Source organism: Gigantopelta aegis, chromosome 2 (genome assembly GCF_016097555.1).
Source record: "Gigantopelta aegis isolate Gae_Host chromosome 2, Gae_host_genome, whole genome shotgun sequence".
NCBI lineage: Eukaryota > Metazoa > Mollusca > Gastropoda > Neomphalida > Peltospiridae > Gigantopelta > Gigantopelta aegis.
In genome coordinates this window covers 17,155,252-17,177,787 of record NC_054700.1, presented here as the reverse complement: position 1 = coordinate 17,177,787, position 22,536 = coordinate 17,155,252, and the positions used below count along the sequence as shown (strand labels likewise).

The 22,536-nt window shown below is 37.1% G+C and overlaps 2 protein-coding genes across 2 annotated transcripts in view; one reads left to right on the top strand and one right to left on the bottom strand.

The window, feature by feature from the left end:
• Positions 1-5,304: 5,304 nt before the first annotated feature.
• On the bottom strand, positions 5,305-19,521 carry LOC121382207 (phosphorylated adapter RNA export protein-like). Its single transcript, XM_041511736.1, is given in 6 exon segments — positions 5,305-7,693; positions 8,841-8,968; positions 15,287-15,378; positions 16,711-16,979; positions 16,981-17,447; positions 19,265-19,521. Coding segments are annotated over 6 exon segments (1,452 nt in total). The 5' UTR covers positions 19,337-19,521; the 3' UTR covers positions 5,305-7,269.
• A 1,994-nt stretch (positions 19,522-21,515) lies between these two features.
• Positions 21,516-22,536, top strand: part of LOC121377180 (integrator complex subunit 3-like) — a 58,896-nt gene continuing 57,875 nt past the window's right edge. Inside the window, exon 1 of the mRNA XM_041505089.1 lies at positions 21,516-22,000. Within this exon, the coding sequence (XP_041361023.1) occupies positions 21,929-22,000 (72 nt within the window). The 5' untranslated portion in view covers positions 21,516-21,928. The remainder of the gene's footprint in view (positions 22,001-22,536) is intronic.

The following is a 22,536-nucleotide window of genomic DNA, read 5'->3' as shown; positions in this document are numbered from 1 at the left end:
TACTACACACTGAAAATAACGACCGTTCACCGTAAACCTAAAGTTACGATATTTTATAAAATTGGCTCCTGGTTGAAAACTGTTAGTATATAAGAGACAGGAAGGGTATGGTTTATTTAACGACGCACTCGACACATTTTATTTACTGTTATATGGCGTCAGACATAATATGGTTAAGGACCACACAGATATTGAGAGATAGGAAACCCACTGTCGCCACTTCATGGGCTACTCTTTTCGATTAGCAGCAAAGGATCTTTTATATGCACCATCCCATACAGGATAGCACATACCACAGATTTTGATGTACCAGTCATGGTGCACTGGCTGGAATAAGAGGCAGATGAAAGGAAAATAAAGAGATATAAAACCGAGGTAAATGCGAGAAACTCAAGAAAACCAGGTCTAAAGCAAATAGCTCCATTACATCAATTTCACCAGGCCATCTAACAGACGTCGATAGCAACGTCAATTCTCTGAAGGATTCTGCAAAAACTGTCGTTTTGGACATCTATGCCATTGATATAATTATGGATCCAGTTTTGCAAGATAAGGCTGGATGTTAGTAATGTATAAATCTCGGTTTGTTTTACCATTCCACCCCCCACCCCCAATGCATAGCGTTTGGAGGTAGTGAAATATAGTGAGCTAAATAATATGTCCGATTTGAAGGAATAATCTTTCCCAGCCCAGGGCCGTAGCTAGGATTTTTTGTTGGGGGGGGGGGGGGGGGGGGCACAACAGAGTAGTTAAGTCTAAGACTCCTAAAACGGTTAAGAAGAGAATTTTCTTTTAACTTTCTATAATTTTTTTCGGATATTTTCTTCCCCAACCCCCGCTAGCTACGGCTCTGCAGCCTCTATGGAAATTATTTTTTTTACAACTAATTTCAGTTGGATTTGACGTAAGAAGAAAAGTAAGTGTTTTGAAGAAAAACCCACAAAAACCCTCCACTATTTTTGTGTGCAATTTACAAAACAATCGGCTGAGAAATAAATAGTTTGTAGTAAATACCATAGTAAGAGAATGACGTTCTCTGACGGGAACACCGGCCTCGGTGGCGTAGTGGTTAGGCCATCGGTCTACAGGCTAGTAGGTACTGGATTCGAATCCCAGTCGAGGCATGGGATTTTTAATCCAGATACCGACTCCAAACCCTGAGTGAGTGCTCCACAAGGCTCAGTGGGTAGGTGCAAACCACTTGCACCGACCAATGATCCACATCTGGTTCAACAAAGGCCATGGCTTGTGCCATCCTGCCTGTGGGAAGCGCAAATAAAAGATCCCTTGCTGCTAATCGGAAAGAGCAGCCCATGTAGTGGCAACAGCGGGTTTCCTCTCAAAATCTGTGTGGTCCTTAACCATATGTCTGACGCCATATAACCGTAAATATAAAATGTGTTGAGTGCGTCGTTAAATAAAACATTTCTTTCTTTCTTTCCCTGATGGGAAGGACTATATATAGGTTATCTAGCTTTACAAGTTAGGACCTTGCTCCACTGGCAGACATGGGGGGAATGGGGGGGGGATGGGGGGGGGGGACGACGTAGCTCTGTGGTACACAGCTTGCCTGATGCGCTATTGATCTAGGATCGATCCCCGTCGGTGGGCCCATTGGGCTATTTCTCGTTCCAGCCAGTCCTCCACAACAGGTGTAAAAAAGGCCGTGGTATGTACTATCCTGTCTGTGGGATGATGCATATAAAAGATCCTTTGCCACTAATCGAAAAAAGTAGCCCATGAAGTGGCGACAGCGGGTTTCCTCTCTCAATATCTGTGTGGTCCGTAACCATATAATTGTAAATAAAATGTGTTGAGTATGTCATTAAATAAAATATTTCCTTCCACCGGCAGACTATAGTTAATCACACTAGAGCTCACTGATTTATTAATCACTGGCTACTGGATGTCAAATCACGACTGGTATATCAAAGGCCGTAGTATGTACTACGCTGTCTGTGGGATGGTGTATATAAAAGATCCCTTGCTGCTAATCGAAAAGAGTAGCCCATGAAGTGGTGACAGCTGGTTTCCTCTCTCAATATCTGTGGTCCTTAACCATATAACCGTAACTACAATGTGTTGAGTGAGTCATTAAATAAAACATTTTTTTTTTTTTTTGGTTGGATGTCAAACATTTGATAATTTTAACACGTAGTCTTGGAGAGGAAACCCACAGCATTTTTTTTACATTAGTAGCAAGAGATCTTTTACATGAACCATCTATCAGACAGAGTAGAACATAACACAACTTTTTATATACCAGACATGAATACTTTAAATACACTTTTCCACATAGGTCAACATGTAGCCTTTGGTATACAAGTTGTGGAGCACTGACTGGAACAATTGGCCCATCGACAGGGATTGATCCTAGTGCACAAACACTGGTTATATCAAAGGCTGTGGTATGTGCTATCCTGTCTGTGGGATGGTGCATATAACAGATCCCTAGCTAGTAATGGAAAAATGAAGCGGGTTTCTTCTCTAAGACTATGTCAAAATTACCAAATGTTTGACATCCAATAGCTGATTAATAAATCAATGCGCTCTAGTGGTGTTGTTAAACAAAACAAACTCTGATTTCACTGACTGGCTGGAACTTCAATAGTAGTTGACTCATCTAAGACCTATCTCTACTAGGACAGCCTGGATCCACCGACAAATTACAACATAGGACTTTGACTAGGACCTAAGGGACGGGATGTAGTCCAGTGGTAAAATGCACACCTGATACACGGTCGGTCTAGGATCAATCCCCCTCGGTGGACCAATTGGGCTATTCCAGCCAGTGCACGACGACTGGTATATCAAAGGTCGTGGCATGTGCTATCCTGTCTATGGGGTGGTGCATATAAAAGATCCCTTGCTACTAATGCAAAAATGTAGTGGGTTTCCTCTCTAAGACTAAGTCAAAATGACCATATGTTTGACATCCAATAGCCGATGAATAATAAATCAATGTGCTCTATCGTTAAACAAAACAAACTTTATTTTTGACTAGGACCTGGATTCACTAAGGTCAAGACTTACCCTGGGTTAACAAAATTACTCCAAAAATGTAACCATGTTGTATCCCATTAATTATGTCCAAAAATAGTATTTGGAATTACATTATATGTATCCAATTTAACGAGTAACACACTATTATTTCACCGTAAGGGATTGGCATTGGGATTAGGATTTCACTCACTCAGTAGAGGCTCACCCGAGGTTCTTGGGGCATAGGATCGAACCTCCTTAACAGACCCATAGGATTTTTTTTGTCCCAATCAATACACCACATCTGGTATACAAAAGACTACATGTATGTGCAGTCCTATCAAGGAACAGTGCATATAAAATATTCAATGCTGCAATGAAAAAATGCAGCAGAAATTCTTGAAACACCATGTCTGAATTACCAAATGTTTAACATGTAACAGCTGAAGTAACCAATGTGCTCTAGTGGTGTCATTAAAACATACAAAAAAGTTAGTTTTTGTTTTGTTTAATATCACCACTGGAGCATATCATTGAATGTTGGACGTTAAACCCGCTGCATCATTCCATTAGTAGCAAAGGATCTTTAATATGCACCATCCCACAGACAGGATAGCACATACCACGTACCACAGCTTTGATATACCATTGTGTTGCACTGGCTGGAAGGAAATGTTTTATTTAACAACGCACTCAAAATATTTTATTTACGGTTATATGGCGTCGGATATATGGTTAAGGACCACACAGACAGTGAGGGAGGAAACCTGCTGTAGACACTTCATGAGCTACTCTATTCGATTAGCAGCAAGGGATCTTTTATATGCACCATCCCACAGACAGTGTAACACATACCACAGCCTTTGATACACCAGTCGTGGTGCACTGGCTGGAGCGAGAAATAGCCCAATGGGCCCACCGACGGGGATCGATCCCAAACCGACAGCGCATCAAGCGAGGCACTGGCTGGAGCGCGAAATAGTCCAATGGGCCCACCGACGGGGATCGATCCCAAACAGACAGCGCATCAAGCGAGGCACTGGCTGGAATGCAAAATAGCCCAATGAGCCCACCGACAGGGATCGATCACACACTGACCGCACATCAGGTGAGCACTTTACCACTTTGCCCCTCGTTAAAAGAAAACCCCATCATCATTATATTAAGTTTGCAACAGGGGAGACAACCACAAATCCAATGTCATATCTTTGTTTTAGTTTTATTTGACATACCATTGTTCAAGTGACAAGTCTGACCACTCTGCAACTTGCATTAACAACATTAAACAACATCTACAATATTTTGGTCTCCACACTGGACATCTAAGGTAATAATAATAATAAAAAAAGAAGAGTAAAATGACAAACAACAACTATTACCTGGTATAATTTTAAGGTTACTAATGCCTTCTATTACAAAATATTTTTGATTCCAATGCACACAATAAAAAAGAAAAAAAAGAAGAAAAAAAGAGAAATTAATATAATTGTAATGATACAAAAAATAGTAATTAACTATATAAAATGCCAAAATAAATAATGAATTCAAGGGCTAATAATAATTTTCAAATAAATGCAGTTATTGGGGGGGGGGGGGGGGGGGGGGTGGCATAGAAAAAAAAAAAAAAAAACCCCATTAAAACCCCCAAGTCCATGAACTACTTGTACCTACCATGCACAAGTTAATATTGAAAGCATTCATGAATTTAAACTTTATAAATAGATTGGTGGGGTTCATAAGCTATTTTCTTGTTCCAGCCAGTGAACCACGACTGGTATATCAAAGGCTATAGTACATGCTATGACATCCTATCTGTAGGATGGTCCATATAAAAGATCCCTTGCTAGAAATGAAAAAAATGGGACAGGTTTCCTCTCTAAGACTATATGTCAGAATTACCAAATGTCTGACATTAAATACCCAATGATTAATAAATCAATGTGCTCTAGCGGTGTTGTTAAACAAAACAAAACTAATTATGAACAGAAAAGAAAAAGAAAGGAATGTTTTATTTAACGACGCACTCAACACATTATATTTACGGTTATATGGCATCAGACATATGGTTAAGGAACCACACAGATTTTGAGAGGAAACCCGCTGTCGCAACTACATGGGCTACTCTTTCCGATTAGCAGCAAGGGATTTTTTATTTGCACTTCCCACAGGCAGGATAGCACAAACCATGGCCTTTGTTGAACCAGTTATCAATCACTGGTCGGTGCATGTGGTTTACACCTACCCATTGAGCCTTGCGAAGCACTCACTCAGGGTTTGGAGTCGGTATCTGGATTAAAAATCTTATGCCTCGACATGGATCTGAACCCAGTACCTACCAGCCTGTAGACCGATGGCCTAACCACGACGCCACTAAGGCCGGTTTAATTATGAACAGATGCAAAGAGATTTTAAAATATCTGAAACTGCTCATACTAAAGCTCAGTCTGGAAAGGATTTTTCTTCTAGTCCATCTTCCTAAATTTGATTTCAATTAACTCATAAAATTATCTAACCAATTTTACATGTATATCCCAGTCTGGCCAACATAAGTAAAACATGACTGACAAAGTATAAAACTGTGCATCGAGTTTTATTTAGTTTTCTTTTTTTTTTTTTCAAATAATAAATTAGCACTGAGACCATTTCACTAGTTAAGTATAAAGTGTACTACACTATTTAATAATTTTTACATAATTATTCCAACATTTCTATAAAAACTGATTGACCTAATACAAAACTGAAGAAAAAACGTGACTGATCACTTCTACACTCACCTAGAGTTTTAGGAGAGCGTCAACATTTTTCAAATTCATTTCAGGGCTAGCTCTGGCACTCACCAAATTCGCCAAGAGCAAAAAAATAAAAAATATTTGGCTAATTTTATTCTGATATGGCGAAATAAGTTTATATAATAATTGATATTTTGTTGAAAGTAACTAGTGTTTCTGCAATTTCTGAAGTTTAATAGATACATGTAGTCGGGCGAAATATTCTGCTCACCCAGAAACTTCATATGATTGCTCACCTGGCATAATTTCAGGACAGTAATCTTGAGCCCACCTGATTTTGCTCATGAATGGAAAGGGACTAAAATTGCAGCAAGTTAGGGTTATTTTGGCCATTTGGCTATGAACAAGATAGCCTTGCAAGGTTTCTGCCAGAAATCTTGGAAATGGATGGATACACTTTTAAAACTACTAGAAAGATTGTAATTAAAGAACGGCTGCTTTACAATTTACATTAAACTACATGAAACGCATGTCCATTTTCAAAAGATTTCAAACCCATAACCACCTAGATGAGACACCTATGATTTGTTTTGTTTTTATTTTTTCTTACACACCCTCAAATTATTTTCTGGCAGAATGCCCACCTTGCCATCCCCATGCTGCATGTATCTTTCTTCGACCAAGACCAATTATCACATAACTTTCGTCCAAAACTTCAAGACTCTAGCTAAAGACTTGTGACTTTAATAGGACTGTTAGTTAGCCATCATTGCAACATGTTTACATCTAACGGAGACTTTCCAACAACTATAATTATACATTAAATACATTTTCTTGTTTAGTAAGTCTGTGTATTCACAGGGCTCGAACTTAAGAATTTGTCTCCTATGGCAAAAAAGACCACTGACGAACATTTTGAGCCTGCCTATGGCAATTCTTTTTAAAGTGACTTTTTCAGCAAATAAACTTGACTGAAAGGTTATTTTGCTGTATGTAGAGATATTTCAAATGTACAAATATTAAATACTGACAGATAATGTACATCAGGTATACACCTTTTGCCACTGTCGAGGAGCTTTACTGACAACACAAAAGTGCCACCGGTGTTGCTCCTTGCTAACGGCAATTTATATATTAACGACGACAGTTGCTGTCGGTGCCATCATTAAGTTCGAGCCCTGTAATCATTGTCATCATTAACATGCTTGTAGTAGCCAGAACTGGATTGTACCTCACAATAATTCTGTGAGTGTACACAAAAACATTTATATTAAGAAATATAATGAAATTTAAGATAAGGATGATCAGAAACGCATTAGATATAATGACACAGATATTATAAAGAGGAAAATTAAATATCTAATTTTAATTGTTAAAAAGTATCTGTTAGCTGGACGTATCTGAACAATGGCAGTCTCTTTAACCATACATACATGTATTTATGCAAGACTTTATTTAGGTCCAGAATGTAACATTTTATAAGCAAAAGGCCAGACCCCAGCCATGTTCTTTTGGATTTCCAGTCACTGTACTACAAACAGTCTTAATAATCACTGTTCTACCCGATCGTTTCTTCGTCCCCAGGCATAATGTCCAACATATCCTCGTCATGGAAAGTTTCGGCCCCTTTTCTATGGACTGCCTTTCGAGTTTTCTCCCCTACACTGCCAGAATCGCTGGCTCCGTCGCCACTCTCCCTTGCGTGTCTGCCATCACTGGACAAGACGTTATCACCAGTGGGTGTGTTTAGAGCAAATGAGTCCTCTTTCTCCTCATCGAAGCTCTCGTAACACACGGCACGACGGGAGCGATTCGTCGACCTCGTTTGATCGGGTCGACTAGAATCTGAACTGTCCATGCCGTCACCACCACCACCACTGTCATCCTGTGTAGTTGCTCTGTTGTCAGAGTAACCGTCTCTATGGCTAGTGTTTCTAGCAATGGCTTGCATTCTCTTTCTGCGACGCTGTCTGGAAAGAGCTCTGCAAATAAACACGACGGGTAAAGCAAATTAAAAAACAAAATATATATAAAATTCATACCATCAAAACATTAACAGAATAAATTATAGCAAATTTGCCTAACACTGGGCTTAGGAAGGAAATGTTTTATTTAACGATGCACTCCAACACATTTTATTTACGGTTATATGGCGTCGGACATATGGTTATGGACCACACAGATACTGAGAGAGGAATCCTGCTGTTGCCACTTCATGGACTACTCTTTTCGATTAGCAGCAAGGGATCTTTTATATGCACCATCCCACACAGGATAGCACATACCACGGCCTTTGATATACCTGTCGTGGTGCACTGGCTGGAGCGAGAATGACTGTGGGAAAGTGCATATATGTCATTTAAACCTATTTTCGTGCTTATATCCAATTAAGGTTCAAGTATGCTGTCCTAGGCACACACCTCAGCTACCTCGGTTGTCTGTCCAGGACAGTGGTTTGGTTGTTAGACGTTGGTGAAAGAGAAGAGGGTGTAGTAGTCTTACACCTACCCATCGAGTTGTTGAAACGCACTGGGTGGGAGCCGGTACCGAACTGCAAACCCTGTACCTACCAGCCTTATTTATGTCCGATGGCTTAACCACGACACCACCGAGGCCAGTAGTGCATCTAAAAGATGCCTTGCTGCTAATGAAAACAAATGTACCTGGTTTTCTTTGCAGTACACGTGTCAGAATTATCAGTTGTTTGACATCCAATAGCCAGTGAATAATAAATAAATATGTTTTAATGGTGGTGTTAAACCAAACAAAATGTTTAAACCTTCAAGACATTCCAAATTTTGTTAGTAAGGGAGATGATTCCAAATAAAAGTAATACTTCATGCTAAAGGATATTACAAAATCACATATCAGAATCATACTGGACAAAAAAATCGGTAACCCTTTGGAGGCTCATAAAAAGTTGAGCTTGTTGTGAGCTTTTATTCAATCAAAGCACAAGGACTAAACAAGTTTTGCGGTAGAGCTAAAATTCAGAAAAATCTAACAGATCTTCATCTCAAGAAAATGGCAATCTGCACCTTCTGGGATTATAAAAAAAAAACCTAAAACGAATGCTTAAAACTTTACATACATACACACACACACACACAGACATTTATAGTTATGTACTTTAAACACTTTTTTTGTTCCCTTTCCTCTTCAGCGAATATTTCTTTTACATCTTTCTTCTCGATATTTCTGTCAGTTTTAAGGAGTTGTATAAAAACACCACCCTTTGTCCTTCTGCGACTTCCATCCTGGAAATTGATAAAAACATCAATGTAAAAAAACAACAAAAAGGGCTAGCTCTGGGTGAGCAAAACAATTCACCAAATTGTCTTTTAAATTTCAAATATTGCAGAAATTGTCAGTTATTTTCTAAAAAATGTCAATTATCACATGAAATTATTTCTCCGAACTAAAATAAAATTTGCCAACTCCTTTCAAAATTCGCAATAAGAGAATTTGGCGAGTGTCAGAGCTAGCCCTAAAAAGGCCTCAAAGAATTTAAAGTAAATTACACACACACACACACATATATATATATATATATATACTGAACAAAAAAAGAAACTTCCGATTTGTACATATAGTATTTGTTGTGTTAAAGAATTCATTGTGTAATGAAATTATATAGGTAGTATTAGCCTTGAGCTGTATCATCAGGATTCATGAATTTTATCGATTATTTTTGCTCTGTTAATCGTCGACAACGTGAAATTCAATTTGCACGTGCATGCATGGTTCGACATGTCCCGTGTAGTATTCGGTCAATTTGTTTTACTTGTCTTACTGACATTGTTGTCAAGTGAACGAAAACGCTTCAAAATTAAAAAAAAAAATTAACGTTTTTTACATTGTAGCATTTTTAATATGCCAAGAATTTACGCGAACGGGCTATTGGCATGCTTGATGCTGGCATGTCGACAGAAGACGTTGCAAGGCATGTTGGGAGTTCTAGTTGAGCGATACGAAATCTTCGCGTAAGATTTCGAACGACAGGAAGCACCAACGACTTGACATGTTGTGGACGTCGTGTGTTACAACGCGTGGTCAAGACCGCTATATCATGAACACGCATTTGCGCAATCGATTCCAAACTGCCACTGCTACTGCTGCTAACACTTGGGCTTCATAATAACCAAACAGTGGGCAAACTGTTCGTAATCGTCTGCGGGAGAACGGTTTACATGCACAACGTCCTTACGTTGGATGCATTTTAACGCAACGTCATCGTCTAAATCGTCTTAATTGGTCACGTGTACACACTCGTTGGATACGTCGAGGCTGGAATACCGTTCTTTTTTCGGATGAATCAAGATTTTCTTTACAACGTGGTGATGGCAAGGAGCGCGTCTACCGTAGGAGAAATGAACGCTATGCTGACTGTTGTGATCTTGAACGAGATCGTTTCGGGGGTGGGGGTTGTGTCATGGTCTGGGCAGCCATTGCCCATGGTTATCGTTCACCACTAGTCGTCATTGATGGCAATTTAAATGATCAACGTTACCGCGATGACATTCTTGCTCATCACGTCATTCCTCTGTTCCATAACAACGCCAACATCTCGATTTTTCAGCATGATAATGCCACCCCTCATACAACTAGAGACACTGTAAATTTTCTTAGGACAAATAACATTGATTTCATTGATGACTGGCCCGTTAAAAGTCCTGATCTCAACCCCATCGAGCATGTCTGGGATAGTCTGGACAGACGATTGAGGCGTCGTCCCAACCCAGCCGCTAACGTCAACGAACTTCGTCAAGCGCTCATTCAGGAATGGAACAATATTCCACAGGCAGAAATCAACACTTTAGTCAATTCTATGCGCCTGCGATGCACTGCAGTGGTCAATTCAAGAGGTGGTCATACCAGTTATTAAGTGGGTTTTTTTTTTTTTTAACCCCTACCACACTTGGTCAAAATTTCCCCCAGTTTCACTTAACTTATGGCCATGATTTTTGCACCAAACGATGCATCATGGAACACTCTTTAAACGCATATATAACAATTATTCCCCCGGTTTGTTTTCATCAAGTTATGTTCAAGCAAAGTTAGCGGAAGTTTCTTATTTTGTTCAGTATATATATAAATAAATAGAGCCTTGCAGAATTTCCCATTCTTACCTTCACAGGATAAAGCAGATATCCAACTTCATTAACTAAAGTACTAATCAAAATTATACCCAGGTGATTTTCCAGTCTTATATATTAGTTATGAAAATCCCTGGAATAAAAACCATAAAACTGTCAGTATTATCATGACATGTTATGGTATTCAAACAACCGGTACCTAAAATGACAATAAATGACCTGTTATAGATAGAAATATGAGATTTATTTACAATTTGAGACTACCTCTCTGCTTAGCTTAGTACTTGTGATTTCACCTGTCAAGTGTAATCAATATAAACCTGGGAGTTATAGTCTGTTCCAAATTACATGTTTTGCAGTAAAATTGTAAATACATCTCATATTTCTATCTATAACAGGTCATTTATTGTCATTTTAGGTACCGGTTGTTTGAATACCATAACAGGTCATGATAATACTGACACATTTTTATGGTTTTTATTTCAGGGATTTTCATAACTAATATATAAGATTGAAAAATCACCTGGGTATAATTTTGATTAGTACTTTAGTTACTCTCTATTTAACCTGCTACAATAAAATGGGACTACTTTTCACTTTTTTCAGGCTGCTATTTGGAGCCCTGGTGTGTACAAGTACATCAAGTCTTTGCAAGGACAATTCATTAATTGGGAAATTCACTTTGAATACAATTCTAAATCAGTAAAGAAAATAACTTAATAAGCCATATTCCTCAGTACAATGTTTATATCGGTCCTTCCAATGTAAGGTGGGCAATTTTGATCTAAGAAGCATCTTTTTATTGCCCACCTAAAAATATGGAAACAGCGCACCTCCCACTGCTTGATGAATAGTAAAGTAAAATTTGTTTTGTTTAAGGACACCACTAGAGCACATTGATATTTAATCATACTTCACAGTAGAGCACATCGACTATTGGATGTCAAACATTTGGTAATTCTGATGCATAGTCAATAGAAGAAATCGGCTACATTTTCTTAATGCAGCAAGGGATCTTTTATATGCACTTTTCCACAGACAGGAAAACACATACCATGGCCTTTGGCCAGTTGTGGTATACTGGATGGAACGAGAAAAAAAACAATCTCCGAGGGGTTTTATGAACAGAAGCTGCTTTAAGCCCACCCAGCACTATTTTTTTTTAAATGTTACTGCACTGATCCAGTGAATGCTTAGTTGTGCACTATTCAAAACTGATTTTTTTTCAATACATGTGTGTGCAAGCTTTACTCAAGATTTTTCCAATGGAATGCAAATCACTCTGTTGTAGGTTATGACAAGAGTGATTTGTCACTAACTTAAAATGTTCAAGTGTACTGGTATACAAGAACATGAAAATAAAGTTGTATACTTTTGGGCAATTCCACGGTAACGGAATTACGAGTTGGAGAGATATTTTAGGCATTAAACTCAGCTAGTCCACATAAGAAAAATTATCATAATGATGTAACTATGTAATACACTAGTACTGCACTAGTGCTTGTCATGGGCAGAAGTGAGACTCCCTACTGCAAGGTGTAGTGCATGAGTACTTAATTAAAGTTTGGTAACGGAATCACGTAAAAACGGACACCATTTTTACGGGCACCGCAAAACATCAACAAACTCTGTGAAGTATGATGAAATAATTATTTTTCTTCATGATGGAATGATGACCTAATGACTTGTGATTAACAAAATAGAAATTATATTACAAATTATCTTTTCATAATTTTGTTGTACAACATCGAATGCCGGTAACGGAATTACAGTTCGGTAACGGAATTACCGCTCTGAATTTACTGTTGAAAAACAATATTTATTTACTTTAAATTTGATTTGCAAATATGTTGCATAATTTTATAAGTTAAATAATAATTCAGTATACTTGTTTTAAGCATTCATATTAATATTTCAAATGATAACTAGTTTCAATATCGGTAACATGTACACGTAAATGTATATGAGTGGAGATTAAAACTAGCGCTAAACTGTGTACATATTACATAGTAAATGTTTAAAATGTTTGACAGCAATTGAAATTTTTTATTAAACAGTGACATTGTTAATAACAAATTAAATTAAATTAAATTAAATTAAAATTATATAGACTGACTGTCAAACATCTAGATTGTATTACGATAAGTGAAAGATATTATGCCTAATAATAAAATTCCTCATCTATCTGAGGTTATGGTAACATACATGACAACATTCAAAACACCAGTATTTTCTTCTTTAGCCAACCAAACATGCCATCTTTCCATTTTAAGAATTTTACTCAGATTAGATTTCCTTGTAAAGACAGGATTAACACTATAAAACGGTTGCTTTCTTTTTGCCCATTATATACATTTAAAAGCATAATGTTGGTAATTAGAATGATACTTTCCATTTTCTGGATATCCTGTAATTTAAATATAAATTATTAAATACATGTACAGTCAATAAATGCCTTTGGATAAAGTAACATTAAAGTTTGCTTCAAGTAGATATGTTATGTTACATTTCCACTTTCTGTCCCCTATATATGTTTAAAGATATATGTACAGGGCTTGAAATAGTGGCCTGTAAAAAAGTGAAAAGAAGTCTATTTTTAAATCTTGCAAGTGAAATAACCATTCTCCTGCTAAAATTAACTCAAAATCGCGTCATTTAAAAAAAACCCAGATGTACATACGATCTCATCTTTTATTTAGCTGAGGCCGAGCTCATAATTCTGTTACATTTTAATTTTATAATGCTCTAAACTAATCAGAGGTCCTAATTTTCCACACATTGTCCCAAACCCTACATTCACGTTGTGCTGTCTTATTTACAGCAGGCCATTTTTGTTTCAGAACAGGCCATATTTCTTGTTTTGGCCTGCTATTTAAAAATAATAATAATGGCAGGCCATATTTTACTTCATATTTTGAGCCCCGATATAATTCTAGTAGGTTTTGATTATAACTTGAATTTTGTCATGGATATTGCAGATGTTTAGTCAGTATAATGAAGCTTTTAAGTAGTACTGTTTGGTTAAAGTTGATCAGATTTCCTTAATTTTTATATTGTTAATGGATGACATTTATATTTGCTATGGGTGTTCTGCAAATGCATTTGGAGCCACTACTAGTACTATTACCATATGGATTTTTAAAAAAGATTTTGTATATCTTCCTATTGTTACATCACTTGATGTATTGGTGTATATGGATAAGAGTGTAGCATTTTAGTACTATGTAGGTTTATATTAAAGTGTTTCTTGACAATATATACCAAAGACGGTAACGGAATTACATACCTATGGTAACGGAATTACATATGTTTACAGCTATATAATTTTACTAATAATGTATGAATTTGAAAGTAAATGTGTCTGATTATGTTCATTAACATATACTCAGAGAATATGAGTTGATTCCTTGATTACATATAAATGAATAATACAGTCTAACTTTTTGTTTGTTTTCGGTAATGGAATTACAAACTGATTCTATGTTTTCTAATTTCCCCTAAATCTAAAAAATTTATTTTGTTCATTAAAATGGATTATGAAGTGTAGTACTTTGTTAGTGGTAAAACAAAAACACTAATAAAAAGAATATTACCTTCAATTACATGGCTGCTGTACATAAATTCATAGTGTGGATTACGGAAGTGTCATATTTTTAGTGTGACGGTATCCTCATAAAATAGCTAAAGTCAAACACATCCATTTATTTTACAAATCAGATTTGGATTCTCCAGACATTTTTACATTAAAAACAATCTTAATATATAAGGAATAACATGATTAGATTTTTTCACTCCATGTCCACTTTAGCGTGGAATTGCCCGTTTATCCTTTTAGGGGTGTTTTCCTTATGCGATTAGTTGAATGCGATTAGTCTGCCCGACAATTAAAGTCTGAAGTTGTTCCGATTTAGGTGTTCTCACAGTATGATTCGACTAGTCAGTGTGACTAATAGCATAATGTGAACACTCTTTACCTTGAACGGGCAGCTAGAGAGATGGAAACTGTAAATCAACAGGCCAGTCAGAGGTTGCTTATATACAGGTATGGTCTTTTAAACTAATTCTCTTACTAGCATTTCAGTGTTTCTGCCAGAAAGAAATACTTCGGTATGGCACTATGAAATTGAATATTTACAATGTGTGTGCTAAATGCAACTGCAGTGAATAGGTATATGGGGGGTGGGGGTGGGGCGGTCTTTCCCCAAAAGAAAATGGGTTAGATTTAGGGTTAGGGTTAAGAAGAAAATCATACAGTAACGATAAGAGTAATTAATTTTGTCAAATACCCATTTGGATAAATAATTTTGTCAAACCTCTAGCTACCCTGTCATGTAGAGAGTGGATAAAATTTTGTCACCCATTTGTTCTTACCATGGTCATCATTCCACCTCTAGCTTCCACATCCTCTGTCATGTAGAGAGTAACGATAAGAGTAATTAATTTTGTCAAATACCCATTTGGATAAATATATGTTCTTACCATGGTCATCATTCCACCTCTAGCTTCCACATCCTCTGTCATGTAGAGTAACTCCAGCGTTTTCTCCTTCCCGAGAGTATCAACAACACGGTCTGATGAAAAACAAAGTGTAAATTACTAAACAATATATATGTGTGTGTATACACACACACACACATAGACACACACACATGTACAACAGAAAAAAAAGAAGAAATTTATTTTGTTTAGACAACACTAGAACACAATGATTTGTTAATCAACGGCTGTTGGATGTCAACCAATTCTTAATTCTGACTTGTCTTAGATAGGAAACCTGCTACATTCTTCCATTAGTAGGAAGGGATCTTTTATATGCACCATCCCACAGACAGGATAGCACATACCATGGCATCTGATATACCAGTTGTGGTGCACTGGCCGGAACGAGAAATAGACCCAATGGGCCCACCGATGGGGATCGATCCTAAACTAACCATGCATCAGGCGAGTGCTGTACCACTGGGCTATGTCCTGCCCCACATGTACAACAGATACACAGGATTGTATGCTTCTGTGAATCCCAGATTTTGGATTGAAAGCGTGTGATTACGAGATGGAATCCCAAAATATCTATAATATATTACTGGCACCATCATTTTATTATTCCGGCAGTAGTTTAAAAAAAACCCACCCAAACTTCAATGCTTGGATACATTATAAATTTTTTTATACAATAACTGTTGGCACTGATCTGTGAGATGTGGATATAAAAAGAGCAGATTCTTTGGAATTAAATGTCTCGCCTCCCACAAACTTATTTGATGTTACTGACAGTAGCATCCATAGATGTTCATCTCAATATATGTTTAAAAAAAAAAAATCAAAAAAAAAAATCAATTAAAATGTTAATTTTTTTTTTTTAAACAAATTCCACATGCATTAAACCAAATTTCATTGATCTAGGACTTTCAGTCTGTGACAAATGAAGCTAAGCACGATACTTCTATGTTAATATTGAGCTAAATGCTAAAATTTGATGGCAAAAGGTGGAAATGTAATGTACAGGGGCCTAATTCACTAAACTCTCGCAACTTTGCGATCTTGCAGTGCAATGCTAAAAGACTTGCAAAGAGGATGCTTTGTTGTCTAGCCGAGCCTAAGAGACCTTTGTGAATTAGGCCCCAGACCTGAACATTTAAGAGGTGCCATCACTCCCCTGAGACATAATATTACTACAGTGAGTTTAACAAAGATCCTGGGGCCTAATTCACTAAACTCTCGCAACTTTCCGATCTCACAGTGCAATGCTAAAAGACTTGCAAAGAGGATGCTTTGTTGTCTAGCAGAGCCTAAGAGACCTTTGTGAATTAGGCCCCTGGTCTACATCTCGCCTTTTTACTTCATAAAAGCAAGACAAGAAATAACATAAACAATAAAATCCGACACAAACAACATGTACATACTTAAAAGTTGCACTTTCGGCTCTCGCAAATGTTCCACCAAGGCACCTACAATTTTGGCAGTGGAGTCGTCCTTTGTCACACCAATATGATCTCTTGACTTCTTTTTATCAAACGTTCTTTCACCGAGCCTGTTTTTAACATGCTTCCTCTTTCGAGGCCTTATGGCACCAGTGCCTTCATTGGGTTCCAGATCGACCACCTCTCCACCACCAAATGGGTTGTCCACATCGGGATTCCCTTCCATGATGTCTTCGTCAGGAATCGAGGAATGGCCGCGTGTCGCCAGCCGCCTTCGTAAAGTCATAACTCTCCACATTCCTGTCGCTCAGATTCTTGTTACTACTGTTCTCGACGTCGAAACTTTTCATTCCCTGAGTTAAACATTGTTCCTCGAGGACAGAACCCCAGATGTTATTTCCCTGTTTGTTTTGTTTGTCATTTCCATTGCGACACCGCAACGGGTTCCGGAACACCGGTAATGTGGTGGATTCGTGGTTCGTGTCCATACTGTGATGGTGCTGCTGCTGCTGCTGCTTCGAGATATACTTGGCACGTTTCTGATTCCACAGGACAGAGTCTTCGTCACTGGTATCACAAGAATCCTCGGAGTTGCTTGTGATCTTTGATCTGTGATTTCCATATGAAAAGGAAGGAACAGCCGGTGTTGGAAATGACACTGATGGAAAGGCAGCAACCCCCTGACTGGTGGTCTTTGAACCAGTGTCTTCTGCATGAATCTAAGTTGAAGAAAATAAATAAAAACAGAAAGTCTGATTAAATGCTGCTACATGTATACATATTACATGTACATGTATGTTATAAGTTTGTTTTGTTTAAAGACACCACTAGATCACATTGATTTATTAATCATCGGCTATTGGATGTCAAACATTTGGCAATTTTTACGTATTCTTTGAGTCTACGAGAGGAAACCTGCTACATGTTTCCATTAGTAGTAAGGTCTTTTATATGCACCATCCGACACAGGATAGCACATACCACAGCCTTTGATATACCAGTCATGGTGCACTGTACATGTACGTATGCACGTACCTTAAATTTTGCGGATGGGTCTGAATGAAAATATAGAAAATAGATGATACATACCGTCAATGTTGAAGTTTATTATTTAATTATTAAATTTCAAAGTACATGTGCAAGTCTTGAAATTAGTGGCCGGTCACAGTCACTGTCCGGTACAAATTTTTAACTTGTCATGATTTGATAGTAACAATGTCAATTGCGCCGGTCTCCATGTCTGAAGCTTGTGTTGTAGTAAAAGGTGGCCGTTTTGGAGTCAAATACACTCAATACACCGATTTAAAAAAATAAATAATGGATTACGAATGAAAAAAATTTAAATGTGTACCAGTGTGATTTGAACCTACTGCACCGGTTCACTTGACAGTCCAACACGAAGTTCATCTACAGTCCGCGTACCAGTTTAGTAGGATTTCATAGTCTCGATTTTGAGGAACTCGCATTGCAAAAAGTGATGTCACGCATACTAGTAATCGACTGTGGCGTTTTCGTTTAAAGTTTGCAATTCAAATTGCTTCGTGGTTAACAATTAAAGGACGTTGAACAAAATAACTTCATTCTTTGCTGTTAAATGAACGAATGAATGTTTAACGACACCCCAGCACGAAAAATGTGATGATAAACATCAATATAAAAATTCAAGAGTCGAATAAAAACATAGTGTAAAGATTGCTGTAAAAGAACAGACAGGTACCAATAATGACAAATGCTTTACTAAATGAGGGGAACCATTTTTCAACACCGAAATTAAACTATTTTTAACTTGCTTGGTACGGTAAATCGGTCTTAACTCGATACCGATTCTCGGTTCTAATCAAAACATTTCAATATAAAATACTACTTCCAGTAATAAAATTTAAACAAAACAATTGTATGTTCATTAAAAACGTGATATTATTAAGTAGTTGATAATGTGTTGTTACATTAAAATGAAAATAATAAATGTATTATGTTCTGGCATTAGGACCTACTGAAATGAATATGGCCAAGGATTAATAATGCTTGACTGGTAACAGCAAACAGTGCGACATGCGTCGATGTACGGTCTGGCGCCAAAGTGAAAATACGGACCAACAAGGTGCCACATTAGCTACAACACTAACAAGTCAGAATCTTGACTTCTCACTACTGCTAATAACTCGGCAATTTGAGAAGACGGAAGGACTTTCCTTTGGCACTGTCACTAACCCTAACCCTAAACTATTAATGATAAGTATTAAAATTTTATAATGTTCTTTATACATGACAGTGCCAAAGGAAAGTCCTACCAAATATTTAACCTACTAACAGCGGCTGTCCATGGCGCCGCATGTTCGTGTTTACAAATTGCTAATGTAATAACGACATTAACGTGAATTTATCAACACTGTGATTTGGTGAAGTTGAAACGCTGCACGTGCGGTTTTCACCACGTTTAAAACAGCGGCGTTTATGCGCTTCTGAACAAAACTAAGAACTAGTTATATCCCGAATTTGTCTAAAGACGTATTTTATGTAAAACTTATTCTTATACCACTGAAGGTAGTTTCTTATTGGGTCCCTCGCTATCCGAATCAACGACTTCTCCTTCTTCTAAGTCAGACATTTCGATGGACCTTTGCGTTCTTGTTACTTGTTTGTAAATCCCGCCTCTATCGGTTAACGAGCCTACACCAAAATACAAACAAAATTGCAAAGAATTTTTAAAACTTTGCGACACTCAAAATCATTATTTTAACGATCTTCGAAATCCCTGATGATCGATAACTGGCACGTTTGTGAATGGTACCAGAAGGATAAGAAATACAACACTGGAATCAAACCATGTGATTATAACGTGATTCTTTGGGTTGCGTTCAGCCAGACACAATGGGAAAACGTTCGCTAAACTGGTTTATGCGCTTTACATTATTTAAAACGTGTGATTACGCCGGGTACCAATCAAATTGTTAACAAACATTAGCGTTGCTCGCTATCGCTGAACGCAGAATTAACTCCCGCCTGAAATTTAAGCACCACTCAAGAAGAGTCGTGCATTTAGGTAGCAAGTAAAGAAAGGAATATTTGTTTTTAAAAATGTGCTTTGTTTGACCATACCACTAGAACACATGCATTGATTAATTAATAGTCGATTATTGGATGTCAAACATTTGTTAATTCAGACATCCACTCTTAAAATCCACACTTTTCCAAAGATACGAAGTCCACTGGTAAATAAAGCGCTTACCTGATGCGCAGTCGGTTTGGGGTCGATCCCCGTTAGTGAGTCTATTGGGTTATTTCTCGTTCCAGCCAGAGCACCACGAATGGTATATCTAAGGCCGTAGTATATGCTATTCTGTCTGTGGGATGATGATATAAAAGATCCCTAATGTACAGATTGAGCTAGATCTCAGCATGTTAAACTACGCACATGGTATCTAACATGGTTATAAATTGAATACTAGATCCAAAAACAAAGAGAGGAAACTCACATCCGCCATTTGGGCTAATCATACAGATAAAGATTAAAGTTTGTTTTGTTTAATGGCACACTTGAGCACATTGCTTTATTAATCATCGGCTATTGGATGTCAAACATTTGATAATTTTGACATAGTCTCAGAAAGAAAACCCACTACATTTTCCCATTAGTAGCAAGGGATATTGTATATGCATCATCACATAGACATGATAGCACATACCACGATCTTTGTTGTTAATACCAATTGTGGTGAACTGGCTGGAACAAAAATTACCCGTTGGGCCAACTGACGGGGATCGACTCTAGACATGACGCGTATCAGGCGAGCGCTTTACCACTGGGTTACGTCCCGCCACCCTCTACTCACCAAAGGCTGTGATACATACCGGTACATGTGCTTTCATTACAGCGAGAAAGTGTAAATTATTATCAGATTTTATTGCTACTACAGGCCCTTTGGAAACTGAAATTTGCCTAACCCATAACATTATGGGTTATGCAAAACTATAAATTCAGGTGATCCATTTTACTCATTTTTATGTCCATAAGTAAATGGTGCCGCAAATTACGCAAAATTAGATTTGAGCAAGCAACGCGCGAACGAAACGACCGTTTTCGTAATTTTGAGATGCTTGTACTAATCGGATTTTGTAAATTATCGAGGAAGCGATGTTTCTCAGTCTTTAGAACAAGTGTGCTGTCGTTAAATATAAATTTTCCCTACTAACGTAACTAAAGCATATGATTGCCTTTTCTTCTTGGTTAATCCATGTTACTAAATATGTTTGCATCATCTACATTTTTTTTTTGGTCTCAAATGTAATCATATACATGTTTTGTATATGTTTACCCACAGTCCATCCCATACTCCTACAATGTTTTAATATATTTAAAAAAACCCCAAAAAAAAAAAAAACATTTAGTTTGGTTTGACGTAAGAAGAAAAGTAAAAGTGTTTTGGAAATAACAAAACAATAATATTTTAGCGTGCAATTTAGAAAATTATCGGCTCAGAAATAAATAACTTGTAGTAAATTCCATAGTATGAAAACAAGCGTTCTCCGTGGGATGGGCTGTAAGATCCGTTGATCAATATCGTAGACCTTTGTGTCCGCGTTTTAGCACCACCAAAGTTTAAAAAATAAAATAAGCACAATAAATACTTTTTTACAATTTGATTTGCGAAACAATTATTATATTTCCCCCCAAATAATTTGCATATCTGAAAAAATGCAAATACTTAATTAAAAATGATAGAATTAGTCACGCACGTATGTTTACGACATTTCGTCGATTTATGGTTGCTCATGCCCTCCTGTTTTCAGTTGGTTGAAAGCCAGCTCTTGTACAAGTTGTTAAAATTTGTGTAGCTTATAATCAACAATAACCACCGAGCCGATACTGAACACACACAATCTTAGACAAGAAATTTATCAAATACACTTGTTAATATTGCACACAATGACGTAGGCTGTATATGTACATTGTTTTCTTCCTTGTTCCAATGCAATTTCATTTGTCATTTGACCCAGGTCATTTGCATGGTCGCACCGTTACATTTAGTCTAGCATTTTAAAGACTATTACCGCCGATTTGTTGTTAATGATTAATTTTATTGCATTATTGACTTTGTTTTAGCCGTTTTGTCTTGTTTTACCACGGTTTATTGGTAGTTTTATTGACAATGTGATGTTTATGCTATGGCATAAGTTGTGAACGTTTCCTGGACACACCATGCCTTTGGAGAAACCCAATTCAAGATTATTGTCCACCAGTATTTTAGAGTTAAAGGATGAACTGGAAGAGGTAATTGAACATTTATGACATTTAAAAAAAAAATTCTTTATCATATAAAGAAATATGATCAATAAAATAAAATATCCATTATGGATTTGGGCAAGGGTCAAAATGTTTGTAATTGTACACACTGTAACACAGTACAGTATTCACTGATTCAGATGAAATTTTGCCATCACTGCATCAGTTGTCATTTTGTCCATTTGATCTTTCTTTAGTTAAAGAGGAATAGTAGTTTGGAAAAAATATATCTTAGCCAAATGGAAGTTCAAAATAAAAAATAAATTTTTTAAAACCTGTTCCACCCACAACTAAATATTAATAAATTTCGGGAGTTAGGCCTATATTCTATACCAGTGTTCGACAAATGTTTGCAAAAGTCACTAGCCCTCACAGAAACCTTGGCAAATGCTCTATGTATTACAATAATACAGTTAATAATTTATAATGGCCCTCTACATTGCGACCGATTTGCAACCATTTTTTTTTCATTTGGCGACTAAAACATTTAATACTATCTATATAAAAATAACAAATAGGCGTCA